This window comes from Panthera onca, chromosome C1 (assembly GCF_046562875.1).
Source record: "Panthera onca isolate mPanOnc1 chromosome C1, mPanOnc1 haplotype 2, whole genome shotgun sequence".
Taxonomy (NCBI): domain Eukaryota; kingdom Metazoa; phylum Chordata; class Mammalia; order Carnivora; family Felidae; genus Panthera; species Panthera onca.
This window is the reverse complement of record NC_138346.1, coordinates 217423137-217449713: the sequence shown is the minus strand read 5'-3', so window position 1 is coordinate 217449713 and position 26577 is coordinate 217423137. Positions and strand designations below refer to the sequence as shown.

General features: G+C 54.7%; 2 protein-coding genes across 4 annotated transcripts; one reads left to right on the top strand and one right to left on the bottom strand.

Annotated features, from left to right (window-relative positions):
- Window positions 1-786: 786 nt before the first annotated feature.
- On the bottom strand, window positions 787-8455 carry RPL22 (ribosomal protein L22). Its single transcript, XM_060625397.2, has 4 exons — window positions 8343-8455; window positions 6462-6566; window positions 3697-3821; window positions 787-988 (listed from the first exon to the last, which is right to left on the bottom strand). The coding sequence occupies exons 1-4, from the start codon at window positions 8352-8354 to the stop codon at window positions 844-846; spliced, it is 387 nt and encodes a 128-aa protein (XP_060481380.1). The 5' UTR covers window positions 8355-8455; the 3' UTR covers window positions 787-843.
- Window positions 8456-11611: 3156 nt separating this feature from the next.
- Window positions 11612-25712, top strand: RNF207 (ring finger protein 207). Of its 3 annotated transcripts, none has more exons than XM_060625002.3 (17): window positions 11612-12618; window positions 13240-13372; window positions 14386-14530; window positions 14638-14719; window positions 14797-14872; window positions 14947-15072; window positions 15490-15536; window positions 15794-15866; window positions 15950-16018; window positions 16482-16550; window positions 16644-16741; window positions 17395-17581; window positions 17722-17907; window positions 18167-18218; window positions 18545-18662; window positions 23124-23204; window positions 23365-24023. In XM_060625002.3, the coding sequence occupies exons 1-17, from the start codon at window positions 12428-12430 to the stop codon at window positions 23507-23509; spliced, it is 1878 nt and encodes a 625-aa protein (XP_060480985.3). In that variant the 5' UTR covers window positions 11612-12427; the 3' UTR covers window positions 23510-24023. The 3 variants fall into 3 exon arrangements, 2 of the variants coding, with proteins under 2 accessions (XP_060480985.3, XP_060480984.3); XM_060625001.3 differs by lacking the exon at window positions 23365-24023 and adding an exon at window positions 24041-25712 and having other exon boundaries at window positions 11637-12618; XR_013557731.2 differs by lacking the exons at window positions 18167-18218; window positions 23365-24023 and having other exon boundaries at window positions 11624-12618.
- The last annotated feature ends 865 nt before the right edge of the window (window positions 25713-26577 follow it).

Here is a 26577-nt window from a genome sequence, read left to right as displayed (position 1 = left end):
TTTCCCCGTCTCCTCGGCATGAACCGTCTCTCAATCGCTTCTCCTTCACGCCCCACCCCCGTGACAAGGCTCCAATCCCGGCCAGATGCACAGGTCCATCTCTGGAAGCTCTACCACCGCTCAGCTCCAGCTCCCCCTGCTGGGGGCCAAAGGGACAGTTTGTTGCAAAGAGTTGTGGGAACAGTTTTTATTTACAGATTCATTTTTGTGCACTCTTACTTTGAAAACCTGGGACTTTTATAAGCACTCTCCAAATTCTTTCCTGAAGAGGAGAATACGCAGCGGTGGAAAAGGACATCCTATTTCTACAGGAAGAAAAAGGATGTACATAGTAGTTATGTGCATCGAGTAATTTGTAATCAAAAGGTGAAGTAAATGCCCCAGAACCTTGCATTTTTATCGACGCTGCCCTGTTCCTGCAGGAAGCAAACCTCAGAGAAGTCACTGGTTTTGCTCTCAGTGGATTAGACGTCCCAATGTTTGTATACCTGAATCTTTTAAGAAAAGCACCAGGTAAAACGGTCACACCTTTTGAAGTAAAATAGTGACTAACTGAAGTGCACACACCTCCACACCCTTTAACCACCTGCTCAAGGTCAATTCATGGGCAGTTCCCTTAAAGGAGGTTATTTCTATTTTGGTATTATTACCACAATAACTAAAGTTTTTAAGCAGGAAAAAAAGTCTAATTACAAATAAGTGAACGGCAGCCCAAATGAAGCCCTTTTACTATGATTTCCAATTTTCTGGTCAATCCACACTGCAGTGATACAAGGAAAACCACCATTTTGGTTCCCAAGTTTTATTGAAGAACTCATACAAAATATTTCAGATAAAGGAGTTTTAATCCTCATCTTCCTCCTCTTCCTCATCTTGGTTTATCTGGAAGTAACGCAATTCGTAACTCTCTTTGCTGTTAGCAACTACGCGCAACCAATCACGTAGATTATTCTTCTTCAAATATTTTTTGGTGAGATATTTCAAATACCTGCAGAGAGAGAACACTTGAGAACTCACCACAGGGCTCCGGCATCTCCAACAGTCACTTGTATAAAACCTGTGCATTCAAACCATCACCATTCAGGGTGTTCTCCCAGCATCCAAAAAGGGCAAAGGTAAGGCCGATATACCCAGCCAAGGTTCTAAAACAAGCGTCAGCCACATTTCATCTACACTGGCAATAAAAATGAGGACACACAAGGAGAGGTCACAGTTGTCGGTTAAACACAGCACAACGCCTATGAAGTGGTTCTTAGTGACCACTGGAGAAAGATACCACAGTAGTGATGACACAGTTAAGTACCCGATCTTAGTACCTTCTACGGAGAAATCACTGGGTTTCTAATGAGCTCCAGGTACTTCCCGCATCTCACCTCACGGATTCTAACCTCCTTCCGAGGTTGTTCGGATGACGGGGATTGTCTGTCATACACTCACTCCGGCCAGGAGATGCTCACCACCCAACTCCTGGGAAACAGGACGCCACCCTGCCACTGCCCTTGCTCCACCTCTGCAAGTGACGGCACTCAGTCCTTTCAACCTGTCAGCCTGACTGCTGGCGTGGCCTGGGGGACAGCTAAGCAGTCACCACAGCAAACTGCTTAAAAAACTGGCTGTTTTCATAAAGGCAGCGACTGGCTTCTGTGCTCAACATCCCAACTGCCCACAGCCTGCAATCGTGTTTCTCCTCTCACTTGTTGACTTAGGAGGCCCTCGGGCATCTTCCCAAACCCAAAAGGAGAAGAGGGAGCAGAACACCAAACTAAGTCCCGGCTGGGCAAATTAACCTTTCCAAGCCCCACTCTCCCCCTCCATGAAATGAGACTCCTGATACTTACCATCTCTTCAGGCTGTCACAAGGACTACGTGAGCCACACAGGCAGACCGGCAAGGACCCAGATAGGAACGGACCAACAAACTCACCACCTCCAGGAAACGAGTACCGCTCAACAGCGTTACTTACGCCAACAAAGCCATCTTCACAAAGATGTGAAGATCTCAGTTCAATCCTATCCACTTTCCCCTACATAAAAATAAATCAATTTGGTCGTTCCATCTAAAAAGTATTCTTTTCTGCCATATACTGTTTCTACCATATTGTATTCAGGTGAGGTGCTTAATTTGAAAGTCCAGGTGGCTTAAGATTTTTCATAATTTTTAAATTAAACCGCCTGGGTGGCTGAGTTAGTAAGTGTCCGACTCTTGATTTCGGCTCAGGTGATGACCTCCACTGTGAAGGCAGAGCCCGCTTGGGATTCTCCTCTTTCTGCCCCTCCCCCACTCGTGCATGTGCGCACACGCTCTCTCTCTCGATATAAATAAAAATTTTTAAAAAATTTTTCTTTTTCCTTTTCTTATAATAGGATGTTGGAAAACTAGGTAAAAAGCTACAGAAGTGCGCAAACAAGAAAAAGTCCTGGATTAGGAATACCTAGAACACTTCAAGAAAACCATTACCATCCAGAAAGGAAAGCGAAGAACACAGGGCCCCTGTCCTCCTGCACTGGGGATGAACAATCTGTGCCAATGGAAAAGGTGTCAGGAGCCATTCTCACAGCCAGCCTGGTAAACGTCGGGGACAGGTCACAGATCACAGCATCACCCCCAGGAGCTCTGCAAAAGCCCAGTGTGTCGCAGGCTTTGTACGGCCTGGAGGCCCTATGGTTGCACCCATCTCTCGTGTTATCAAATCTCCTTCTGGGGGTGCCCGGGTGGCTCAGTCGGTTAAGCGTCCACCTTTGGCTCGGGTCCTAGTCTCACAGTTCGTGAGTTCGAGCCCCACATCAGGCTCTGTGCTGACAGCTCAGAGCCTGGAGCCTGCTTTGGATTCTGTGTCTCCCTGTCTCTCTGCTCTTCCCCTGCTTGTGCTCTTTCTCAAAAATAAATAAACAAACATTAAAAAAAAAAAATCTCCTTCTGCACAAATAACTGAACCAGGCAGAGTAGGAAGTCACCTCTTGACTGATAATAATTAAAGCTAAAAGCAAAAGCTGAATTATACCAAATTTGTCCTAACACACCTTCAAATCTCCCATTACTTGATTCAGTCTGATTGAAAGCTCCTAAGAACATGCCAGGCTCTGGGCTAGGAGCCAGGTATAAACCGGTTCAATTCCTTACAACCACCATACAATACGGCAGGACAAGCGAACTGGGGTCTCCGACTTAGAAAAATGGGCCCACAGGAATTAAAAGGATGGCTTCAGTCTAAACTGAGATCTCGGAGTCCTCATCCAACGATACTGGCACTTACAGGGAACTAAAAGTAGAATTAAAAATGCAAGCACATTGATCGCGAACACTGAAGAAGGTAGAGAACTGTCCTATCGCTGTGCTGTGCACCTGAGCCCAGTACAACACTGCATGTCAACTATACCTCAATAAAATAAAAACGAAAGCTCTCCACTGATCTACAGGGAAAGGAGGCAATATTCTCATTTTCAGTACTGTCTAAGCAAGTCTGAGCATCTTGCTTGAAATATGTTAGCCCGTGAAAAACAAAATTTTTAAAACTACCAAAAATTGAATGCTTTCAACCCCCACAGGATCATTCATTCAGTGCCTCCTTGCACTGGACCCTGTTCCAGGGATTAAGGGATGCAAGCAAAAAACAAATGACGGGGGGGGGGGGGGGGCGCGCGGGACGGCGGGACTCAGAGATGGGAGGCTGGCAGGTAGCACTTTCCTGTCCCATACCTTTTGGAAAAAGGCACCTCAGAAGTGACCGTAATCTTGCTCTTGCTCCGTTCGATGGTTACAACCCCTCCACCAAGATTCCCGGCTTTTCCATTCACTTTAATTCTCTCTTGAAGAAACTGCTCCTGTGGAAATGGTCAAATCGATCAGTAAGTGAAGCGACAGCTTGGCCCACTTGTTTTATGCTCTTAATACTGAATGAAGACTTGTTTCTATGTTCAGTCTTCAAAAAAAAAAAAAATTACAGCACATATTTAGCTATTAATATGAGGTCTGAAATCTAAGAATGGAAATTAGAAGACAGCACTACTCAACTTTATTTACACGTGGAACATGAAAACATCCCCACACAAACACACGTGACTGCTTCCACACAAGGTCAAACAAATGTGCCTCTACACAAAAGGCTTGACTGATGAGTCAAAAGTAAAGAATAGACAGGAAACCTAGGGCCAAACTGTTACAAAGTACAGACAATTCTGAATCTAAGGAGTATAAAACACTGCTCTCGGTACCATGAGAGGAAATAAGTCAGTCTTCAACCTAGCAGTAGGAGCAAAACATAACACAGACCAAAACAACTCTACATCAGCTCAGGGGCCGTTTGCATGGCCCAGCAGAAGAGCAACAGCCCAGGAGCCCAGAAATGGCACTCTTGGCAAAACCCCCTGGAAGCCTGGCACCCACCTCCATGGGGTGAATTCAGCGGTCTTGGTCAAAAAGGAGGACTCCGGGGGTGCCTGGCTGGCTCAGTCAGTGAAGTGTGCAACTCTTGGTTGTGGGGTGAAGACCCACATTGGGCTTAGAGCCTACTTCTTTAAAAAAAAAAAAAAAGGGGGGGGGGGCGCGTGGGTGGCGCAGTCGGTTAAGCCTCCGACTTCAGCCAGGTCACGATCTCGCGGTCCGTGAGTTCGAGCCCCGCGTCAGGCTCTGGGCTGATGGCTCGGAGCCTGGAGCCTGTTTCCGATTCTGTGTCTCCCTCTCTCTCTGCCCCTCCCCCGTTCATGCTCTGTCTCTCTCTGTCCCAAAAATAAATTAAAAAACATTGAAAAAAAAAATTAAAAAAATAAAAATAAAAAAAGGGGGGGACAACTCTGGTTCTCTTGCTGTTACAAATGATATGAAATCCCTCCAGCCCCAAATCCCTACAATCCTCTATTTAAAAACTCCAAGGGTAGGGGTGCCCGGACAGCTCAGTCAGTTGAGTGTCCGACCCTTGATGTCAGTTTGGGTCATGATCTCATGTTTCATGGGTTAGAGACCCACATCGGGCTCTGCTCTGATGGCGTGGAGCCTACTTGGGATTGTCTCCTCCTGTCTCTGCCCAGCATGCACACACGCACTCTCTCAAAAATAAATTTTAAAATACATACATACATACTCCAATACACTGTACGTTAACTGAGGACAGAGTAGAGTGACTAAGTCAGAAATCTTGATTTCTGCATCTTAGACTCAAGTTTTTTTTTTTTTATCCTAAGAAGGTTCTAGAAGGAAAAACAATTACACACAAGTGAGTGTAAAGGCAGGGAGAGGGAAGCGATGCCAGGGAAGGGCCAACACAGACACAAGCTGGAAGAGGCCACAAAGGTTAGGAGGGAAAGGTGGCCACAGAGAAGAGAAAAGTAACGTTGTTACACAGAGACTGAGGAGCCAATTAAGGGACTTCCCGCAGCAACAGAGACACAAAAGGCATCACATCACACAAGGCAGGGACACGCAAGAAGTTACGGGCATTCACTGTTGTTAGTGGCCATAGGCTGAACCTCTAGATTGTTTCACCTGAAAATTATTCTTGTTGTAACATTATCTTTTGGCAAAGAGAAGAGCAAATGGGAATTTAAGAGCCTCTGCACAAGAAGTCTGAATTCTGGGACGCCCGGGTGGCTCAGTGGCTTAAGCGTCCGACTTCGGCTCAGGTCATGATCTCGCGGGTTGTGAGTTCGAGCCCCGAGTCGGGCTCTGTGCTGACAGTGTAGAACCTGCTTTGGATCCTGTCTCCCCCCCCACACACACACCCTCTCTGCCCCTCCCCTGCTCGCACGTACGTTTTCTCTCTCTCTCAAAAATAAGTAAACGTTCTAAATAAATAAATAAGTCAGTCAGTCAGTCTGAATTCCCCAGACACGGCTACCGAACAGGTAAAGAGTAAACTGCCAAGTTGCACAGTCAAAATATGGCAATGAGGTTAATTTTTCTAGGGCCAAATATATGGGGTAAAATATCAATACAAAGCGGGATATGGGAAAAAAACAAGCTCCAATTACAAATCAGCAAAGAGAGTATTTTAATGTAAACACTGAAGCCCTGATAACTAATAAAAAGGAAAGCCCAAAGAAACGCTGCCATCTGTCCAATACCCATAGCCCAGCAGTCAGGCCGGGTGGAGACAGCCCCTTACTCTGTGAGGATCAGGGCCCAGTGCTTATGCTTCAACACACCACGGTGCCAAGCGGGTACTGGATCCAGTGGAGTTGGCTGTTTCCTGGGAACTCGGAAGTAAATAAAACCACTTTTGGAAACAAAAGGAAAGAGGCGAAAGAAACTGAGGCAGTTCCCTAGCATTGATGTTTACTCCTCACCACCGATACACATGAAAGAAAGTGAGACTTAAAAACAAGTAACCAGACCAACTTCCGGTCTGTGTGGAGCCAGAACCAGAGATGCCCACGAGCAGGAGAACAGAAACGTGCTCCAGCAGGTTTTCTCGGCAACATCTCAGAAGGTCCCTCCCTGTCCTGAGTGGCAGCAAGGGTGTCACTTACGAAATTGGCAGCATCCATGATTCCGTCTTCTACAGGGTGGGTGCAGTCCAGAGTAAACTTCAGAACTTGCTTCTTTTTTTTGCCCCCCTTCGCCACAAGCTTTTTCTAAGGTGCGCAAACGATACACAGATGAAGGTACGACCGGTATGCCCCTCCCCTCAACCACCAAAAACATAACCGAACCAAAAACGCCTGAGATGGAAAAGCCCACACAAATCCAAAATCCGCAAGCGACCTGCCCTGAGGGGTGATACCCAGAATGCTGCTTTGTAAGCTTAGGGGCCGGGAGTCATGCCCTTTTGAGGGGGAAATTCTAGCACTCTGACTTACTTGCCCTTTCCAGCCTCCCCCATCTCTCTGGGCACGAAAAGTCTGTTACCTTATGAACCACAATAAAAGGAACATTTTCTTTTATTTACCATAAAACTTTAGAAACACAGTTTCAAGAAACAGTGCACACTTTATTCCAGGACTAGGGCAAGCATACAAAGTATGCCTTGCATATCTAAAACAAATTGAATCTGAAATGAGTACTTGTCCTAACTCTCCAGATTAGGGTCCTGATCCGTTTAACTGCTCACCTACCTTCTTGAAAACCACAGTGGGAACTGCACGTCCCAGCAGCGCATCTACCCCAGCAGGGACAAGAAAAAGACTCAAACTGGTTCTAATTACAACACTACTGTCGATTTCTAGGTTTTGATTTAAATCATCAGTCTGAGCACATCCTGCAAGGATGCAGTCCCTTTACTCTCACAAACCTCAGTCTTCTCCCTCTGCAAACTCCAACATCACTAAAAAAAGCACCTGTACGACCTTACCTAACTACTTGCAGTTCCACTCTAAAGAGTTTTACAGACTCTAAAAAGACTTTTCCAAGAACACGCCTGGTCCCCCTTCACGTTTAAAAAAATTTCATCTACCATTTGACTGGCTCAACTTGTCCAACATTTTAGCTACTCCAAAAATCACGGACTTCTCTTTAAGACATCTCTTCCTGGTAACCTAAAGGGATGCTTTAAGATCTAGCCCCGGACAGACACAATCAGCAAGTAAAAGACCTGCCCACAATGGGATCCACACCTCCCATCAAGGTTTTAAATCAAAGGCATACAAATGCAGAGAGGTATTAAAAGCCTGCCCCGGCAGAAAAGAGTAGGTAAGCCGAAAATGTTAACGGTGTCCCAACAAAAGGGAGGCAGGAAAACGACTTGCTCGAGGCAACATGTGAGGAGGGCTAGCTGCAGGCCGAGTGACACGAGGGCGCCACACGGCCGGTCCCAGCCCGGCCGGGGCTGAATGGAGGTGGGCCCTGCCCTCGACCAAAAAAAGTCTCTACAGGTGCGCCCTGAGGAACTGCTTCCTCCATGAACACTACGAGGGTCCTCAAACCCAGGCCCCTCTCTGAAAGCAAACCGGCCAGACACCTTCCGTGGACATTCCCACTCGTCTCCAAGTCCCGGGTGTAGGTTACCCGGATATGCGACTCCCGAGAGTGGCAGGTCCCCTTCCTCTTCCCCGCCCTCCGCCCAGGTAGCCAGGCCCAGACCCTGGCTGCCTCACGCCACCCGGGCTCCCCAGGGCCCTGGCCGGCCCAGGCTGTAGCCTGGGCGCCCCAGCTCCCGGCTGGCCGCAGACAGCCGCCCGAGCCCGAGCCGCGGGCTCCGCAAACTCCGGGGCTCCTCTCGCGCCCCAGGCCGCGGCCTCCTCCGCCCACAACGTGCTGGGCCCGGGGCGGCCCTGGCCCGCTCCCGCCGGCCTGCCAGCCCAGCCTCGGCCGGGCTCTGCAGAGCGCCGTCCCGCGCGAGCCGGGCAGGAGCCGGGCCAGCGAAGCCCACGTGCTTGCCCCAGAGCCGAGGCCTCGCGCGGAGCCATACTAACCACGGGCGCCATGGCGGCAGCGGAGGCAGAAAGGGAGGTGGGCGCACTACGCAGACGCAAAGAGCTCGCAGCGCGCAGAGCACGCAGGACTCAGGCCGTACCAATCGCTCGGCCACGCCCCTCGGCCGCCACGATTTCGCCCTGTTTTGTACGATCGGGGAGCGATTGCTTTTGCCTGAATGCGAAGCCCGTCCTATCGCAGGCCTTAGGCAGCGGGGGCGTGCTGAGGAAGGAGGCCCTGTGGCCTGTCCCACTGCAAACGATCGGAGGGGGGAGCTAGACTGGATGAGCCCAAAGAGAAATAGAGGGTTCGCTCTACTTTTGAAAGTTTTGGAAAGAGAAAAGAAATAAGGAAATTCACTAACCCATAAATCACCAGCTAGTGGTATGGGAGTAGAACCCACCAACTTGGGGAGTTGAGGCCTTTCTGGTCCTGGGATCCTAATGCCCAAGAGCACTTTGGCTTCTTCCTACTTGAAGTGCCCAGCCTTGAAGCTGGTGCCCAGGGGCTGTGTCTCCCAGGGCTAGCCCTCCATGCTGCAGTCAGGTACACTCTCCAGTTTGACCCCTTCGCCATCTCAAATACAAGACGCCCACCCTCTGATCATCACCACCTAGCTTTCCAGCGCGTGCCTTCTAGTTTCCCAGTTCCAAAAATTCTTGTGCCAACACTTCTCAAACTGGCACGTAGACAGGAATCACCTGGGGATCTCCTCAAAATGCAGATTCCAATTCAGTGGATCTCACTGGTTTCAGATTGTGCATTTCCCACAAACTCCCAGAAGATGCTGCTGCCGGTGGTGGTCTATGCACCCCAAGCTGAGTAGCAGGGATCTTCAACCCCCGAACTAAGATCCATCGACAGGCCTGCTTTCCACCCACCCTCACCCCCCTCTTGTCCTCACCAGTTACATCCTAGGGTCCTTCGTTGTAATCACCCAGCTGCATACACCCTCCTCTCCCTTCCACCTGGCTCCAGTGGCCTCCCCTGGCAGAAATCCCATCCTGGCTTACAAGGGCTGGAGGAAACCCAGTGCACCGACTGGTGACTGGTCTAGGTTTAAACTCAGGCCTGTTGTGCCAGTTAACCAAGTACCAAACCCACCCTTTTATTCTTTTTTTTTTTTTTTTAATGTTCATTTCCTTTTGAGAGAGAATGTGCAAGTGGGGGAAGGGCAGAGAGAGAGAGGGAGACAGAGAAAGACAATCTCTTCACACCAATTTTCTTGGAAGAGTTGCCTCTCTCTGGACTGTCCTCCCATTGTCCGTTAAACCCACTCTGGTCAGGCTTTTGGCCCCCAGCTATCAAGACAGCTCTCATCAAGGTCACTGGTGATGTCCCCCTGCTAGGGACTGGGGTCAGGTTTCTGTCCTCCTCTTCTTGCTTCCTTAGCAGCATCTGACACTGTGAGTCACTCCCTCCTCCTTGCTGACGTTTCTTGGGGGGTGGGCAGGACTTAGGGTCTCCTGGTTCTCCTCCCACTTCACTGGCCACTCCTTCTCCATCTCCTTACTGCTCCCTCCTCTTCCCTGGATTGAAGGGCTGCAGGACACAGAGCTCCCTTCATCTTTATCTGCACTTGACCTTTGGTGTGACCCAAGATCATGCCTTTGAATACAACTCCCCAAGTCTCTGTGTGCAGCTTCCACCCCTCCCTGGACTCCTGACTCACAACCAGTGACCTCCTTGATATCTCTAGTCTAGAGTGTGGAGTGGACCACCCTCACCCCCATGACCCCACTCCCCCTCCCCCTCCCCCCCCAAACCCGTAACCCTTACACCCATCTCCGTCCTCAGCCCCACCTCACCCCTGAGTTCCTGAGTCTCCACACACATGGGTCTACTTTTCTTTGCTTGACATTTATTCCAACTTCTGAGACCTTATATGTGCTGCTCCCTCCACTTTGAACTCTTTCTGGCTTTTCTTGTGTCTGATCGCTTCTCATCCTGCAAGGTCTCAGGCTCAGTGCTTGTCTCTGCCCAGGATTACCTAGTGTACCCTCAGCTCCACCCCTCCCAGCTGCCCTCCTTCACATCATCCTGATAATTTTCTTTGGAGCACTTAGCACTGTCATTATTATCTGTCATTATTGTACTTGTCCATGTTTATACTTGGCTAACCGTGGCTACTGTGGTCCCTCCCATGTGTATGACCTATGGCAGCTGCTTACTAACAGATGAAGACACGAATCAATGGATTAAATAAGCCCAAGTATCAGGAAGGGACATCCATTTCCTACAGCCCCTCCAGAAGGAAACTCCTGCATAATTCGCTTATGAAGTATCCTGTAGTTTTGTATATCAGTTCTATCACTTACTAGGGTAACATTTTCCACCTTCTAAGGCTGTTGTCTGGATGAGTTCATACAAGTAAAAGAACTTTGAATAGTACCTTGTCCACAACATTAGCTATTGTTATTACAGTTCTTGTGGCTTAGAGCACAAATAGAACCAGGGGTAGAGAGGGGTAGAACAGGTCGTTTAGGGGCACCTGTGTGACTCAGTCAGCTGAGTGTCCGACTCTTGATTCTGGCTCAGGTCATGATCTCTTGGTTTCTTGGATGACTGTGCCCAGAGCCTGCTTGGAATTCTCCCTCTCTCTCTCTCTGCCCATCTCCTGCTCGAGCTCTCTCTGTCTCTAAATAAATAAACAAACAAACAGATAAATAAAAGAGAGAGAGAGAGAAAGAACAGGTAGTTTATACCTACAATTCTCTTCCTTTCTCCCACTGTCAAACTCCTATTCATCCTTCAAAACCCAGCTTTAAATATTCTCTCCTAGCTTTAAAATATTACATCCTAACTGATAAGATTTTATCCAGCACCTTCTGTGGGTCAGTCTCTGGGCTTGACTCTGATTTCAGGAGGGGCAGAGACAGAGACTGCCTTCCCAGAGCTCAGGATAACATGTGCAGAGAAGGTAGAAAATGACCCAAGCATGGCAGGCACTCTGGAGAAAATAACACTGGGATAAACAAGGACCGGCCTGGCCATGAACAGCAGAGGGAGCTCTGCCGGAAAGGCTCAGAAACTCCTCTCCCTCCCCAACTCACCCCTTCTTTGGGGAACTCGGCTGGTGATGGGGGTTGAGGCCTTCATTACTTAGAAGCCTAGTAGGCTCATTTCAGTTCATTAAACTCTCGCGCATCACCGAGGGGCAGGCCCTGTTTCACCCAAACAGAGAGGCTCTGAGAGGTCAGTCTCTTGGCCGAGAGACTCCAACCAGGCAGAGGCCCGCCTGGGATTCCAGGCCCTCCCACGCGCTGTCTGCGGAGGGGCGGCCGCTGCTCTCCGGCGCCCCCAATTGGCCGTGGAGGAAATGGGGACCCGCACACCCACTCGTGTCCCAGCCCCCGTCGTCCGGGAGAGAGCCGGCCTAGCCAGAGCGCCTCGGCACCCCTGCGGAGCCCACAGTCGGGGTCCTCCGGCCCCGCCCTGCGCGGCGCTCCTGCGGTTCCGGGCTCCGGGCTCGGGTACCGGGCGGGAGCCAGTCAGAGCCTCGGGCCCTCGCGCCGCGCGGTCCTTTCCAGCCTCCGCGTTCCCGCCTCTGCCCTCGGGGCGAGACGCGGAGTGACCGTGGCCGTGGCGGGAGCCCTCGTCGCGGCGCAGCGGGCGGCCTGGGAAGGGTGCACGGGAGCATCGTGCCCGAGCAGTGCTGCGGTCCAGCGCGGAAGGGGTGTCGCCTGCAGGTCACCCAGAGGACACCGGGAGGGGAATTCCTGGGGTGGGAGTGAGGCGAGGTGGGCGACGAGGAGGCAGGGGAGGGTAGACGTTGGGTAGGACGCATTGCTCGGTCCTGCGGCCTGACCTTCCGGGGCCACCAAGGGGGTGCGGGAGAGGCGGGGAGCGCGCACAGGGCGCGACCCCTCCGCACGCCTGCTGCCGGTTCTCCCCGCCCCGGCCGCTCCAGACCCCAGCCCGGGCCTAGGTGGTCCCCGCCCCACGACCGCTGGACGCCCCGTCGGGGCGGGGCGGGGCGGGGTAGACGGGAGGGAGCCGCGCGCGGGCAGAGGGGACGCGCGGGCTCCGCGGCCGGCTCCCCGCACCGTGCACGCGCCGCCGCCTTCCTGAGCTTTTCCAGAAGATGTCGGGAGCCATCTTCGTGCCCCTGGAGGGCCTGGGGGCCCCGGACGCCGCGAGCGGCCACCCGCTGGTGTGCCCGCTGTGCCACGCACAGTTCGAGCGCCCGTGCCTGCTGGACTGCTTCCACGACTTTTGTGCCGGCTGCCTGCGGGGCCGCGCCACCGACGGCCGCCTCGCCTGCCCGCTGTGCCAGTGAGTGCCCCAAAGCCCAGTGGTCGCCCCCCACCCCCCGGGGAGACTGGCCCCGTCTGGATGCGGGGCTAGGTGCAGGGAGGGCAGGGCTCTGACTCCCGGCAGAGGCCGCTGGGAGAGGCTGCCCCCAGCCCGCACCTCTCAGCCCCAGAATGCGGGCTCCCGCCCATTGTACAGAGCAGGTTAACCGAGGCCCGGAGTAACTGGCAGAAGCCCTCCCCTAGAAAGCCAGGAGGCGAGAGGAAGGCTGTGCACGATCTCAGCACAGCAACCCTAACACTGACAGTAATTCACTTGGGGGATCCCTTGAGTATTAGATCAACAGAAGCAGGTTATGTTGGCTCAAGTTACAAGGGCTAGCCCTAAGTTTGTGCAATGCGCTGAGAAGGGGTAGAGGGGAGGTGTCCACCTCTGAAACCCCAGGTCGCCAACCCCATGGGCCCCCAGGATTCGCCCAGGATGGGGCAGAGTGGGGGACGGGGTCAGAATGGGCACTGGGTGAGATATTTATAGCAGAGGCCAGCTCCTATTTTTAGTTCCAGCCTGAAATGCGGGGGGTGGGAAAGGAGATAAGGAGCCATGGGGAAGGGGCATCTGGATCTTGGCTGAGCTTCTCCACAGACACCAGACGGTGGTGAAGGGCCCCAGCGGGCTCCCTCCTGTGGATCGGCTGCTGCAGTTCCTGGTGGACAGCTCAGGGGATGGCATGGAGGTGGTGCAGTGTGCCAACTGTGACCTGGAGTGCGGCAAGCAGGCAGGGAGGCCTGGGGGGGGGGGGGGAGTGCCTGGGGGGAGGGGGAGTGCCCCCCATGTCCTTAGAGGATTAGTCCCTCCGTGGATTTTCCAAAACCTAAGTCACCCTGGATCCCAAATGTGGGCCCCGTTTTACAGGTGGGAAGACTGAGGTCCAGGACAAGTGACCTGAGGCACTAGCCAGATAGTGGCAGAGGTTAACATCATTCCACTGGGGGAGGGCTTACCAGTCCCCAAACTTGGGGTGGAGTTGGGATGGCTCTCGAGGGCTCCTACCTGGGGAGCTGACCAAGCTACCTGTACCCAAGGGGAAGTGAGGACAATGTGCTGTTGGAGAGGGGTGTTCCTGCCCCCCTCCCCCAGTCTAAGAAAGAGGAGCAGAGGCCAGGCTTCAGGCTGGGCTGTGAACGTGAATGGCACGCGGGACTCGCCTGTGAAGGTTGGGTGAGGTATTCCAAGCCCCAGGAGGACAGCCCTGTGGGCCCAAAAGCTCGGGATGTGCTGGGCAAGTGAGAGCCGACAGTTCGGGAGGTTAGGGGTTGGAGGTAGGGACAGCATGGAAGGAAATGGCCTTGAATGCCAAAGTAAGGAGTTGGGGCCGTGCTTACACAGCCGTTGTTGGGGTCAAAGCCACAGCGGCAGTGGGAGACCTGGCCTCTCAGCCCTAGGTCTTGCGTAGGGAAGGGAACCAATGGGCCCTCCTTCCCTCTCCCAGCCAAGTTGTGACACAGATGGCCAGGGTGGGCACCGTTACTTGGCCACTGTTGAGGGTGCCAAGGAGGGCTTGAGAAGCCTTCGAACACGAAATTTTGTTGTAGGTAAAATGTTTCTGCTCCCCCCACCCCTCATCTGTAAACTGGGTATATTCAAGCGTCATGATTACCGGGAAGGGCTGCCTTTAGCCGCGTGCCTGCCCCAGGCTCAGACTGACAGTCTCTGACACGTGCGTGCTCAGGGACTCAGGCTCCTCGGCCCGTGGGCAGGCTGAGGCTGCGCTTGGTCCTCTGTCCTTAGGACGCAGAGACCACGTACTTCTGCAACACGTGTGGGCAGCCGCTGTGCGCACGCTGCCGCGATGAGACGCACCGGGCACGCATGTTCGCGCGCCACGACATCGTGGCCCTGGGCCAGCGCAGCCGCGACGTGCTCCAGAAGTGCAGTGAGTGCGGCGTGTCGGGTGGGGGCCGGGGCCGGGCGGGGCGGGCCTGCCCGGAGCCCTCACCTCCGTCCCCGCCGCCCCCGCCGCCCCCGCCGCCCCCGCCGCAGCGCTGCACGCCGAGCCCTACATCATGTTCTCCACCGACAAGAAGTCGCTGCTGTGCATCCGCTGCTTCCGGGACATGCAGGGGTGGGTAGGGGGGAGCGGGAGGCGAGGGGGTGCCGGAGGGCAGCCGGGAGCGGGGCTGACGCGCGGGGTCCCCGCAGGGAGAGCCGGGCGCACTGCGTGGACCTCGAGTCAGCCTACGTGCAGGGCTGCGAGCGGCTGGAGCAGGCGGTGCTGGTGAGCGCGGGGTGCCCAGCGCGCCGGGGCAGGGGAGGTGCGCGCCTGCCGGGCTGAGGCCGCCCTGTTCCCAGGCCGTGAAGGCCCTGCAGACGGCCACACGGGAGGCCATCGCGCAGCTGCAGGCGATGGTGGAGGAGGTGCGGCGCAGCGCGGCGGCGGAGGAGGCCGCCATTCATGCCCTCTTCGGCAGCATGCAGGTGAGGGGTAGTGGGGACCCGACAGCCACAGGCTGAGCATCCTCATCAGCCACAATCCGGTCCCCACAACACCCCACCTCCCGCCCGCGTGGAGTTTCCGGTGTAGCAGGGCAGCCGCGCATGGAGTTACTTAATCACGGTGGCCAGGAGAGTTCCAGCCCCAGGCTGGTGCCAGAGGTGCGGGGTGGTGAGGGAACACTCCCCGCCCCCCCCCACCCCCCACCCCGGGGGGAGCTGCTGACATTTAAGGTGAGGGCACCAGGACTCCCAGGCAGTAGGGGGCAGGCAGGAAGAGCCAGGAGGTTGGAGGGACAGCAGCGGAACCAGGTGTGTGGCTGGGCCCCAGGCGTGGGGGGGTGCTGGGCCGGGAGGTGGCGGGCTGACCGCGCCCAGTCAGAAGCAGGCCATCCCTCCCAGGACAAACTGGCCGAGAGGAAAGCGCTCTTGCTGCAGGCGGTGCAGAGGTGAGTGGTGGCGGGGTCTCCACTCGCTGTCCCTTGGCCTCCATACACCTATCTCCCTGCCTGGACCTAGGCAGACCCTGCCCCACCCTGGGGAGCAAGACATCTGGGCCAGGAGGGCCGGGTGGCTCAGGGCACCGGGGAAGGATGCACAGAGCTGGTGGGGAGATAGAACCTCCCCTTTCTGAGCCCCACCCCCCACCCAGGTGGGGGGTGGGCGGCACTCCCCTAGGAGTTGAGGCTGCCTGCCCCTCCCCCAGCCAATACGAAGAGAAGGACAAGGCCTTCAAGGAGCAGCTCTCCCACCTGGCCACTCTCTTGCCCACCCTGCAGGTAAGGGGAGCTGGGGGTACAGGGCTGGGCACTCACCCCCCCCACCCCACCCCACCATTTACAGAGCAGTGTCCCGCCCACAGGTTCACCTGGTCAACTGTTCATCCTTCCTCAGCCTGGCCAATAAGGCTGAGTTCCTGGACCTGGGCTATGTGAGTCCCCCTGGCTCCTGAGGGGTCTCCCACTCCCCATCAGAAGCCCACCCTGCACACCCAGGACTCCCACCTCAGGGCCTGGCAGCCTGCCACCCGGGGTCTGGACCAGGGCTCTCTGCGGCTGACCTCCCCCTCCTCCGCACCATCATCTGCAAACCATTCAGGGGCCAGCTGAGTCCCTTTTAAAAGGACGGCGAAGCCTGGAGGGGAGCGGGAGCCTCCACTCCACTCCGCCCAGAGTGTGGGGTGTCTACTGAAGTCCGGCTCCCCCCAACTTGCCTGTGGACTTGGGGGCTGGGGTGGCGTGGGGGTTCTGGGACAGTCCCAGGGAAGGGACTCCAACACGTACCAGGTGAGTGCCAAAGTCAGCCTTGCCCTCGCGGCGCGGGGCCTCACTGTCCTGCCCCGCCAGCCCCCCTCCCCCGCTCCCGGGGGCCTGAGCGCCCTCCTCCCGCTGCAGGAGCTGTTGGAGAGGCTGCAGGGCATCGTCACGCGGCCGCAGCGCCTCCGGCCAGCGCAGAATAGCAAGGTGCGGGGCGGCGCGGGGTGGGGGGGCCGGGGCGGGGCCGGAGGGGCCGGAGGGGGCGAGGAAGCCGCCTCACCAGCCGGTCCCGCCGCCCAGATCGCCAGCGACTACCGCGCCGAGTTCGCGCGCTGCCTGGAGCCGCTGCTGCTGCTGGGGCCGCGCCGGGCGCAGGGGGCTGGGGCCGCCCCCAACACGTGAGCAGCTGGGGGCGCCCTCCCTGCCGCCGGGGCGGGGTGTGGGGGCGACACGAGGTACCCTGTCGCGGTAGGGACAGGCTGCCTGCCGCCCTCCCCAGACGGAGGGATCGGAAGCCCCGGGCAGACCTGGCAGAGCAGAGCCTGGTTAGGGAAGGACAGAGAAGACCGGGACTGTCCCCAATTGCCGCTCATTTCCTCCGCCACTCGGCCCCTGGCGCCTAGGGACTGAAGGGAGGGGCAGCTTGGGGTAAGGCCTGACTTCCGGGCTTTAGTCTGGAGAGCCAGACACCCAGGAGAACTTAGGAGAAATGCTTGAGCTGGATGTATGTGCCAGGGACCCCGGGGACCCGGTCAGGGGAGACTGGGTGTCAGGTGAAATGCCCAGAGTCCCGCGGGTGAGTGAACAAAGTTTATTATGCACCAGCCCTGACACATCTGGATGGACCTTTTCCTGTACATTGACATTACCCTGGATTTTTTTAAACACCATGCTGATGTCCTTGGTCTTGGGTGCACCTTGCGCAGACTTTTTCAAAGTTCCTAAGTGGTTCTGGTGTGCAGTCCCGCGGAGAGGCTGAGAGCCTGGAGAAGGGGAGACCCTCCCAACCCCCCCCCCCCATCTGCATCCACACTGGCTCTCTCCCCCTCAGGCTAGCAGCGGGCTCAGGCCCCAACGTGCTGATGGGGCCCAGCTGCCCTTCCCCAGCGGGAAAGATGCTGGGGTCACTAATCCAAAAGCCCACGCTGCACCGGTCCATCAGCACCAAGGTGCTGCTGGCCGAGGGTGAGGATACGCCCTTTGTGGAGCACTGCCGCCACTATGAGGACTCCTACCGGGTGAGCGGGGCCAGGGACCTGCAGGCTGGGAATGTCCCCACCCCTGCCTGCCCAGCGTGCAGTGGCCAAATCGAGTCCTGACCACCTGGCCTGGAGGCTGGGCCTCTGCTGAGGCACGCTCACTAGGTGTCTGTGCACAGCGCCTGCAGGCAGAGACGCAGAACTTGAAGGACCAGGTACAGGAACTGCACCGGGACCTCACCAAACACCACTCGCTCATCAAGGCGGAGATCATGGGAGACATCCTGCACAAGTCCGCACAGGTGGACGCGCAGATCGCCTTGGAGTACGCTTCCCTGGAGGGGATGAGAGCGGTCTTCCAGGAGGTAGACCCTCCCCGGGCGCTGAGCCCCTTGCAGCCCCACCTGTCGGGCATACAGGGGAAGGAGAGAGAAGGAGGAGCTTGGCCTGGTCCATCATGAGGCCCTCGTGTGGCAGGCTCTGGAATGAGGCTCTCTGCTGCCTGGAACCCCGTGACCTAGCTGGGGGTGCCCTGTGGACCTGAGTAGCTAGAGGACAGAAATGCCACCAGTGGGAATTCCAGCTGATGGCCATATGCAACGTCCAACTCCCTTTCTCTTTCAGATTTGGGAGGAATCCTACCAGCGGGTAGCTAACGAGCAGGAGATCTACAAAGGTCCCAGGCAACTGCTGCTGGGTGCACCCCCATCCTGGAGCTAACCCACGTGTTAGCAGGGGCAGGAAGTCAGTTACCCACTAACCAGATACAGACTCCCAGGCTCCTCCCCTTAGCCCTTGACTTTGCCTCACGATTGCTAATGCCCCAAAATGATGCATGTGAGGTCAGGATTCAGTAAACAGAATACCTCCACAAGTCTCACGATGCTCTTTAATTAAAGAGGCAATCGATGACATAGTTGGGATAGATTCGTAGAAGGTGTGAGCCTGACAAGAAGAACCTGAAGCCAACAAGACCCAACGCTCTGGCATTGGCCCCCACAGCCCAGCTCCGTGACCTTCTCCAGCTGAAGCAGGAGAATGCCTACCTGACCAGCATCACCAAGCAGATCACGCCCTACGTCCGCTCCATTGCCAAGGTGAAGGAGCGACTGGAGCCCAGGTGAGAGCAGGGGTTGTTCACAGGGGAGCCAAGACACTTCTGAATGTGTGTGGACAAGGTGCCATACGTGCAGAAGAGCTCCTTTCAGGAAGTCAGTGGGCCAGGTCACGAGGGTTTACTCAGGGCATCTGGGCAGACCAGGTGCTGGACATCTCTCAAAGACACAGAATGAGTTGGCTGCTCGGAGTTTCTGCTTCGAGGCACAACATTGCCCCCCTCTAGCCCTCAGGAATAGGCCAAAGCAGAAGACACTTCTTAGGGGTGAAATGAGGGCCCTCGACAGATCCAGGCAGCAGGACACGGAGGAGAGGGCAGAACTGCCTCCCTACATGGTTAAGCCAACTCTAGGCTCTCAGCACCATACTTGGGCATCAAAAGGTGTTACAGTGGCAGAGGGATGTTGGTGGCAGGTTCTCAATGTGCTTGTCTCTTGCATCACCTGGTTCCAGGGTGGGCTGGTTGCCCTGTAGGTCTGACCGCGGTCAGCCTGAAGTCTTTCTCCACCACCCTCTGGGGGACTCCCGTTGCCTTGCCCCTGCACCCTTCTGTGACTCTTTGGAAAAGGGTGCACAGGAGGTACATATTTTGGACAGCACAAGTCTGAAATGTCTATATTCTGCTTTTGCACTTGACTGATGATTTTGCTGGGTATCGAATTCTAGACTGGAGGGGTGCCTGGGGTGCTCAGTTGGTTGAGCATCTGACTCAATTTTGGCTCAGGTCATGATTCCGGGGTTGTGGGACTGAGCCCCTCACCAAGCTCCTTGCTGAGTGTGGAGGCTGCTTGAGGTTCTCTTTCTCTTCTCTTCTCTCTTCTCTTCTCTCTTCTCTCTCTCCCTCTCTCTGCCCCTCTTCCCTGCCTGTGCTTGCCGTCTCCCTCTCTCAAACAAATAAGTCGTGAAATTCTAGATTGGAAATGATTGTCTTTGAAGGCATCACTGTATTTCCTTGCTTCCAAGATTGTCTTTGAGAAGTTTGAAGGCATTCTGACTCCTAATCTTTGTGATGAGATCTACTTATTCTCTTTCGAAGCTTCTGGAATTTTCTCTGGTCCCAGCATTCTGAAACTTCACACTGGTGAGGGTCTACTTCCATCCATTAGGAAGCACCTTTCAGTCTGTAAGTTCATGTGCTTCAGGTTTTTTGTTTTGTTCATTTTGAGAGAGAGAGAAAGAGAGCAAGCCGGGGAGGGGCAGAGACGGAAAGAGAATCCCAAGGAGGCTTAGCTCCTTGTGCAGAGCCCAATGTGGCGTTTGAATTCAGGAACTGTGAGATCATGACCAACCTAACCAACCAAGCCACCCAGGTGCCCCCATGTCCTTCAGTTTTGACATGTCTTCTTGAATTAGTTGATTTCTTCACTTCTCTTCCTGGAATCCCTATTATTGGACTATTGGCTTTCCTGGGCTGATGTACCTCCTCGGTACTTTCTTCTTTGTCTTTCTGCTGCACTTTCTGAGAGATTTCTTTTCTTCCAACCCTTCTGTTGAGTTCATTTTTGAAGAAAATTCCCAAGAGCTCTTTTTAAAATTTCATTGTTTTGGGGGTGCCTGGGTGGCTCAGTCGGTGAAGCGTCCGACTTCGGCTCAGGTCACAATTTCACGGCCTGTGGGTTTGAGCCCCACATCGGGCTCTGTGCTGACAGCCTGGAGCCTGCTTTGGATTCTGTGTCTCCCTCTCTCTCTGCCCCTCCCCTGCTCGTGCTCTCTCAAAAATAAATAAAAATGTGTAAAATTTGTTTTCCATTTCCAAGAGCCCTTGTTTTGTAACATGGTCTTCCCCCCCCCCCCCCCCAACACACAGCATTCTGTTGTTTTATGGACAGTCTCTTACCCCTCCAAGGCTGATAGGTGTTTGTTGTTTCTTTCTCCCTTAAGTCTCTTTCCTCCAAGTTTTTGTTTAGGTTTCTGTCTTCCGTTTTATTTTTATTATTTTTGGATTATTTTATTATTTTTTTTAATGTTTATTCTTGAGAGAGAGAGAGAGAGAGACAGAGAGTGAGTGGGGGAGGGGCAGAGCAAGAGAGGGACACAGAATCCAAAGCAGGCTCTAGGCTCTGAGCGCACAGCCCGACTCGGGGCTCGAACTCGCAAGCCGTGAGATCATGACCTCAGACTCTTAACCAACTGAGTCACCCAGGCGCCCCTCTCTCTGTCTTCCATTTTAAGGACTTTTCTCAGGCCATCCTTGATCATGTGCTCATATTAGGGGTGGGGGGCAGAGGGGGCAGGCCAGAAACTCAGAGCACATGGGTGGCACTTCACTGCAGGGGGGTGGGGGGACCAGGCTGGGCAGTGCTTTTTTCCTGTCGTTCCCCAGTCTCCCTCCTGGCGGCCGCTGTGTGGAGCATTTGCAGGCAGCCCTGGTTTTCGTTTCCCACCCGTGTTGTACCCTGGTACCTTCTCAGAGACCAACCCTTCAGGGGGCTGGGGTGGGCGAGGGGAGGCCGCTCGGCCGTGGGGAGCTTGAGGCGGCCCCCTCCCTATTTCTGTCCCGTCCTCCCTGGTAGAGGCGATTCCCTGGTGTGAAGGCAGTAGGGCCGGGCGTGTCCCGTGTCCGTTCCGAGCTCGGGTTTCTCCCGGCTGCTGAGGTTACCACTACCCTCCAGCTTCCAAAACTGTGGTGTTACCCTTTTCTCTCCTCAACCTGGAGAGGCTCCTTCCCCTGTTGTTTTGGCCCCTTTCCTGGAGATTTCGTGAGTTTGAGGAAGAAGGAGAACTAGTGTGCGGTGACCGTGTTCCTCCCGAACTGCCAAGCCACCTCTCCGGTGACTATTCTGACATGCGCACGGAGAGGTTAAACGCAGCCTGGCCTCTGCGCAATTGCGCTGAAATCCCTGTCTACCCGGGACCAGTTGCCGCATCGGCTCCGAAGCTGCCATTCCGAGTCGCTTGCTCCGCAGACGGTGTGATTCCGTTTATGAGACGTTTAGGAAACGTCAAAACCAGACAGAACCACCTCTGGCATTAGCAGTCGGGATGGTGGTCATCCCCGGGTGGGGGTGGGGGGCTCTGGAAGGAGGAGACGTTCCGGGTGCCGCTGCCCAACTTGTGCAGGCCACGTGCCTGTCCCGAGCCTCGTTCTTAGAGTTTGCGCACGTTTCCTTCTGTGTGCTGCTTCGGCGAGGAACTAGCTTCAAGGACGTGCTCCTGCCCGCCTGTCTCGGGGGACGTGGCGCCAGCGGTGGGTTTTGGCAAAGGGAAAGGAGGAGCTCAGGCTGGAGCCCAGCTCCTGGAGGTTTGGGGGGGGGGGGGGACGGGGGAGGCTGGCTGCCTCTGTCCTTTTTCATGGCACCATTTTCCAGCAGCTGGCGTTGCTGCCTCTGCTTCCTCCTCTCCCAGTGCCCACAACCCGCCCCCGCCACCCCCGTCCCCACTGAGCCCGCTCCTGTGGCCTGTTGTCCTCTGCGACCTCTGGCTGCAGCGCTTGGCCTCTCCCGGCGCTCAAGAGCAGGCCGCTGGCTTCACCAGGCTCCTGTCTTGCTTCTGAGGCAGCCCACACCTGTTTCCCTCCTGCCCTTCAGGCTGTCCCTTTACAGACTGGCCGCTCTGCCACCTCTGCTCAGTGCCCAAGTGTCAGCTTTCCGCAGGGCTCAGTCCTAGAGCCTCTCCCCGTCCCACACCCTATGCTTAAGGGGCTCCATCCGGTCCCCCCACTTTAAAACTCCAATGTGCCACTGACCACCCCCAAGCCCTCCCCGGCATAGGCCCCCCTGGGCTCCAGACCCCTCTCCAGCTGCCTCCTCCTGGGGCGGGGTATGTCTCCACTTGGACAGGTCACAGGGGCCTCAGATCCCACAATGGCAGAACCCCATTTCCTCCCCCAAACGTGCCATTGTTTGTACCCCTCAGGAGTGGTATCACATCCCCCAGGTGCCCAAGTGAGAAGGCCAGGGGGCCTTCTGATTCCTTTCCTTCCTTCGCCCCATTTCCTACATACCCTGAATTCTGCTGATGTATCTGTCTCTGCCTACTGTCCTCACGGCAGCCCCAGGCCACGCCACCATTGCTGACCCTCTCTGGCCCTTCTAGGGTGTTCCACAGCCAGTGGTCTTCTTAGAGCCTAGAGTTCCCATCACTCCGGGGCCCGACAGCCCTTTCGGGACCCTCCCTGTCCACCTCTGACCACGGCAGCCCCTGGCCACACCCCAGTCATAATGGCCTTTCAGTTCCCCAGAGAAGCCAGACCAGATCCCCCTTCCCAGATTGTCCCAGGGATCCTGGGACACGCAGGTGTCCGTTCCTGCCATTCCCCACCACCTGGCCCCGCGGTGCCTTCTTCCCAACCACAGCGCAGCTGCCGTCCCCGGGAGCAGCTCTGGCCCTCAGTAAACAGCTGAGACCCAAGCCCTAGGCAGGCCCGAGTGCCTCATTCAGTTTGGTCTTGTCCGAAGAGGGGGCTGAAGGACAGTGACTGGCTCTGCTGCCTTCGAGCCTCCCGGGAACGGTCTCTCCCGCACAGGCTTCAGGTGCCCGCAGGGGAACAGCTGGACCACCTACAGAACACGCACAAGGAGGACGTCAGTGCTGAGACCCAGGCCAGGTAAGGCGAGTCTTTCCAGCAGATTCGATCTCAGAGACAGGTCCCGGGTTTTCTTTCCCATTCGGTCCAGGCTTGCCACTGACCAGCTCTAGAGCCTTGGCTGGGTCTGTTTGTAAAACACGGGTCAGAGGGGTTCTGAACCCGGATGGCGGCTTCATAGAGGAGACGTGACCCGCACTCCAGAATTGCAGATGGCCACGGCTGCTGCCTGCACCATTCATGCCACCGAGGGCTGCGGGCACCGGAGACTGGCTCGTAGGCATTTACATCAAGTGAGTCAGATTCACTTGAATGAGGAAAAGTAACTGAGGGTTCTCTCCTCCAAGTGGGAGCATCACTAGTCACTGGAACCACGGGGTTTGCCAAAATCCTTGCCAGAGAAAGAGAAGAATGTGTGGTAACAGATCCGTCACTGTCACGGGCTGATCTTGTAGTATTTTGCTCTCAGTTAAGCCTGCTGTGCACGGGGCATAGACCAGGGCTGCAGGAGACCAGAGCTAAGAGAGCTTGGAGGGCACAGAGCACCTGCCACGGTCCAGAGTGGCTGGTGACAGAGCAGAAACTAGTCTCACCCTCCTGGGCACCACGCTCGGCTCAGATGCGTCAGAGGACTGTCCATTCAAAGCTGTTGTTGCGAGCCACAGACGTAGCCTGAGCTGCCAATGTTTTGGCAACTAAAAACCATTAGAGACGAGAGGAGAATCCTTTAGGAGAGAAGGTTCTGGTTCACCCACTGGTGTCGTCCAGAAAGGCTTCCCATCCCAGGAGCCATGCTGGTGCTGGCACACAGTGAAATGGGGGGTGCCAGGCAGCACTCATGCCAAGTGTCCCTTTAGGAATGACCCGGTGAGTGTCGCAGAGAAGAGAGAGAAGACGTCAGAACCCAGAGGGAACAGCCGGACTCCAAACAGCCTCAAAGAAGAGTCTCCACTGAAAAACAAAGACCCTCATAGACCCAAACCGAAAAACGGGGGCGAGGGCCCAACACAGAGAGAGCGCCCGACTTAGCAAACGGGACTGGTCCGGAGGGGTGGGCATTTCACAGCACGCAGGTCAAGACTGGGATATTTAAGAAAGGTTATTCCCACCAGGTATGTCATAAGGGGTAATCACTAATCAGCGGAAAAACCCAGACACTCGGACCGGTCCTAATCTCAGATTCTTTGGCTTAAGTTTCACTCTTCCCTGTGTTTGCGCTGCATGAAGTCTCCGTCCTCCTCATGGGGACTGGGGGCGACGCCCCAGTCCGCCTGGAAAGAGTGAACACATGAACGTGCCACGCGAGCCCCTCGCTGGCCTGGCACCTCCTTTGCGGGAGCGCCAGGCCCTGCCCCCGTCAGGGGCCGTGCACAGACAGCCCTGCCGTGCCTGCCTCCCAAGAATTCAGGGTGTCCTGAGCCACGGCCCTGCTGGGAAGTTCCAGCCGGTAATCTGAGCAGACTCAGCAAAAGGGAAAACTGTCACTCCCATTTTCTCCTGTCAAGGAAGGACTGAGCTGCCAGGGCAAAGGAGAGGCGGCCGGTGGCATGGGCTGCAGGAGAGGGTCAGTACAACTTCCCCACAACTTTCTGCTGCTTCTCCAGACAACGGTCACTCTCGTGTTCACCTTCTACTGGTATTACTAAAGGATGACTCAGAATCCTTTCTCCAGAAATTCCTACTCCTACATGGTGTCCTTTCTATCAAGCGTAATTTCACAAATGCTTTAAAGAGGAAAATTAACCCAGATGACCTAAAATTTTAAGTTTTGGAGTTAAAATGTCCACACAGTCACATTTTAAGGAAACATCCAGCTCGATGTGGTGGTTCAAACAGCAAACGGATGGGGCGCCTGGCTGGCTCAGTCGGTTAAGTGTCCAACTTTGGTTTGGCTCAGGTCATGATCTTGCAGTTCATGAGCTCAAGTCCTGCATTGGGCTGTGCATTCGGTGGTATGGAGCATGCTTGGGGTTCTCTCTTTCCCTTTCTCTCTGCCCCTTCCCCACCTGCACTCTCCCTCTCTCTCAAAATAGATAAACTTGAAAACAAAAAAACAAAAAAAACCACCACCAAAAAATGAACAGCAAATGGCTTCCATGTGCCAGGTAGGGGAGCACATCAATCCGTGAAAATGTCACGTCAACATCCACCGTTCTGCCCCTGCGTTCAGAGCACTGATGTCCTCATTCCAAAGCCTAAACCCATGGGAGCCTAAAAGGCAGGAGGAACTCGTCACAACAAACTGGTTACAGATTAGAATTCAAAACTGAATTGAAGGGGCAAAACACATCTGGTTTTATGCTGTAGGTCCCGGACATTTCTTAGCCAGTGATGACGTGATCTTAGAGTTCCTACATCCCACACAATCACGCTACCGCTCATAGTGAAATCAAGTACAGTTTTATTTAAGAATTGGAAATAATCAGTATCTGTGAAAGAAAATCCAATTTAAAATACTTAAATAAACATTTCTGCATGTAAAAAGAAGAGTAAAATAATTACTCCATTAAATTACTCTCCTAGCTATGGGACGGCTTCCTCTAGAGCAAGCGCTTGGGACCACCCCTGCCGGCTGGCCTTCGGGGCCCAGGACAAGGCGTCAAGCTCTCACAGCAGGGCGCAGAGAGAGAGCAAGCCTCTCCCACCAACCTCATCGAGCCACTACAGGAGCAAGATGTGGTGGGAGATCGCAACTATCTAAGGCAGTAAGAAAGTGCAGAGAAGGGACAGTGGGGGTCACTGTGCCTATTACGGAGGGGCTGCTACCAAAAAGCTGGAGCTGTGGCCGGTCCTCCTGAGCCTAAGCTACTAACACGTGTATTGGTTTAGGAATACTTCCCTATCGTGTCCATCACTCAGAGTGTTAAATAAATGGAAGGGACTAATCAAGTTTAGTTTTGAGGCTCAAGAAGCAGTTCATACAGATGAAGGGGCAGTGGGGTACGCTGCCTTTCGCTTTCAGCCAGGCTCACCCCACTCACTACCTCTTTTCTGCGAGCTGCTATTCTCGGCCACAGCCTGCAAATCCTCATAAAACGTCTCACTTTACGCTGCTTCAAAGTAGCTTTGTTCTGTGCAGTGCCTTTTTTTCCATTTAAGAATCTCCACTTTAAAACCTGCAATGGAAAAAGTAAGTAATCTCTTGACAGTTTCTTAATTTGAGGGAACTGGTGACGTGGCCTTTGCCCAAAAGCTTTTGGGAATACCCCAAAAGCCTGCACTTCATTAACCTGATTCTCTGCATGCACACTGTCACTGCTAAATTTATAAAGTTAAAAATAATCTGAAAATGTCAGTACTAGATGAAAGTCAATCACTTGCCAAATCCTGCCCCTAAGCAGTTCATCTTTTCTCCCTAAGTAACTGCTCACTTCTGCCCTGGGCGTACAAGTCG

What these genes read in the sequence shown, in the direction of transcription:
- RNF207 (XM_060625001.3), top strand. Translation starts at nt 12,428, where the DNA reads ATGTCGGGAGCCATCTTCGTGCCCCTGGAGGGCCTGGGGGCCCCGGAC. An exon ending in CTCGCCTGCCCGCTGTGCCA is followed by an intron (nt 12,619 to 13,239) that starts GTGAGTGCCCCA and finishes GCTTCTCCACAG; the next exon opens with ACACCAGACGGTGGTGAAGG. An exon ending in ACCTGGAGTGCGGCAAGCAG is followed by an intron (nt 13,373 to 14,385) that starts GCAGGGAGGCCT and finishes CTCTGTCCTTAG; the next exon opens with GACGCAGAGACCACGTACTT.
- RPL22 (XM_060625397.2), bottom strand. An exon ending in TCATGGATGCTGCCAATTTC is followed by an intron (nt 3,822 to 6,461) that starts GTAAGTGACACC and finishes CCATTTCCACAG; the next exon opens with GAGCAGTTTCTTCAAGAGAG. An exon ending in GAGGTGCCTTTTTCCAAAAG is followed by an intron (nt 989 to 3,696) that starts GTATGGGACAGG and finishes CTCTCTCTGCAG; the next exon opens with GTATTTGAAATATCTCACCA.